Source organism: Austrofundulus limnaeus, unplaced genomic scaffold, assembly GCF_001266775.1.
Source record: "Austrofundulus limnaeus strain Quisiro unplaced genomic scaffold, Austrofundulus_limnaeus-1.0 Scaffold369, whole genome shotgun sequence".
NCBI lineage: Eukaryota > Metazoa > Chordata > Actinopteri > Cyprinodontiformes > Rivulidae > Austrofundulus > Austrofundulus limnaeus.
This window is the reverse complement of record NW_013952771.1, coordinates 355,293-357,238: the sequence shown is the minus strand read 5'-3', so window position 1 is coordinate 357,238 and position 1,946 is coordinate 355,293. Positions and strand designations below refer to the sequence as shown.

The window sequence follows — 1,946 nt, the reverse complement described above, 5'->3', positions numbered from 1 at the left end:
TAAATCAGAATGATTCTCTTACTCACATGTTGCATTTGTTAAATAACCCATTTAATAACAACAAAATAACAAATCTCCTGAAATGCTGTTCAAATTTTTATTGTACCACCCCTTGATTTTCAGTGGCCCACCTCCACCCCCACATAAATTCTTATCTGGTGGTGCCACTGGCTCTAACAATGTCTCAGTTAAAAAAGGCTAAAGTGGTTTTCCTGGCATGACTTCTAGCCAGATATACCAGCCAATATGGGGGAAAGTAGAAGCTGCACACACTCAGGGGGCTGCTGGAGGCAGAGATTGATTAGCTGTGACACAGAAAAACTCATGAAAGTTTAGATAGTATTTGAAATAAAAATTGGCAACGAGTATTTCTCAAAACTGACATTGTTTTTATAAAACACAGACCTTCTTTATACACAAAAATAACAGCTTAATTCTCAACTGGATGTTTGTTTGGATCAAGTTTTGATGACTAAAGTTGTTTTCTTGCAAACTCTTGTATTTATACTGTTTTCATTTTTTTGTGGTTAAAACTCCTCTGGGGTTTCTTTAACCAAAACTAAGAAGACCAAACTTTGTGGGGTCTGATCTCATCACGTATTCTGTCAGTCACCCAGCTCTGGTTCTTATTATTCTCTCTGCAACACATTCCATGTCTTCTTGCACTTAGTCCTTTTATATTCAAGAGTTTTTTTTTTGTTTGTTTTTTGCTGTGTTCCACAGAAACTACTTGTTGGGACTGAGAGATACATTTTTTAATAGCAGCTAATAACAGTTGTAATTATTTTTAAGTGAGCATTTTTTTTGCATCACAGCTCTACTTTTTGCTGTCAGACAAGTCTCCAGCATATAATTTGCAGATGATCACACAAAATGAAAAATTACTCTAGTCAATGGAAAGGAAGTCATAAAAACGGATCATTTGCACTAATAGGTTCAACATGTTGAAGGGAGTTCATGCACACAGCAGCAGTCAAAGACAATATAATTGTGCACACAGTTTCTTATACCTCTCAAGTTCACTGAGACCAAAACAGGTCAGTGTTAAACTAGCTCTATTTACTGCAGACTTGTTGAACCTTGGACCAATAACTAACCATTTATTCAGCATTATTTGATCAAATAATTCAGAAACAACTGGATGTACCAACGAAAAGACCTACCCCAGCCAATGCCGTAGTAGTAGAAGTGCTTACTGCCCTCAGAACCGAACACCTTCACCACCATACTGTAGAGATGGAGGCCCTCCACCAACATCCAGGCGAAAGCGCTCAGAAAGAAGAAGTGAAGCAGGATGGCCATGACCTTACAGGACAGCTGGGACCACAAGAAAACACAACAACTGGCTTTTTACTAGCAAATTATTTTCCTCTAAGGGGAATTCCAGGTCTCATAATTGCCAGTGTGTTATTTGGACGTGTACTGACCGTGCCCGGGTCAAAACGAGCGCTGATGAGCAAAAGGATCTCAGCCACCAGGATGGCGAAGGACAGGTTGGCGTGGATGTGATAGCGTTGGTTACGGATGGTACTAACTGACCTACAGTGCAGCACAATGATACCAACTTTAATTAGAAAAATTATTCTCTGCTACCTTTCATTTAATTTATTTGTATTTTTGTTGTTTGTTGAATTTATGTTTTTGTTTTTAAAGAAATGAATAAATAAACTAAACTAAACTAAACTTACTGTGACTCAGTTACAACTGTTTTTTTCTCAAAAATTGTAAATCTTAAACGATGAAATATTGTCTCACCTGATATGTTGGCAGTTGAAAAAATGTGTTGAGGAAGAATATCAGCTACTCAAAGGATTGACTTTTTGTCTACTTTATTATTTTTGGGAGGGGGGTGTTCTGCCTATTTATTTATTTATTTATTTATTTATTTATTTATTTATTTATTTACTTACTTACTTACTTACTTACTTACTTACTTACTTACTTAC

The 1,946-nt window shown here is 36.5% G+C and overlaps 1 protein-coding gene across 1 annotated transcript in view; it reads right to left on the bottom strand.

Moving 5' to 3' along the window:
- The window catches only part of adgrd1 (adhesion G protein-coupled receptor D1), a 53,646-nt gene that overhangs the window by 5,215 nt on the left and 46,485 nt on the right, over positions 1-1,946 (bottom strand). The window contains exons 18-19 of the mRNA XM_014023435.1: positions 1,428-1,539; positions 1,164-1,317 (exon numbers count right to left, since the gene is read on the bottom strand). Of these exons, the coding sequence (XP_013878889.1) occupies positions 1,164-1,317; positions 1,428-1,539 (266 nt within the window). The remainder of the gene's footprint in view (positions 1-1,163; positions 1,318-1,427; positions 1,540-1,946) is intronic.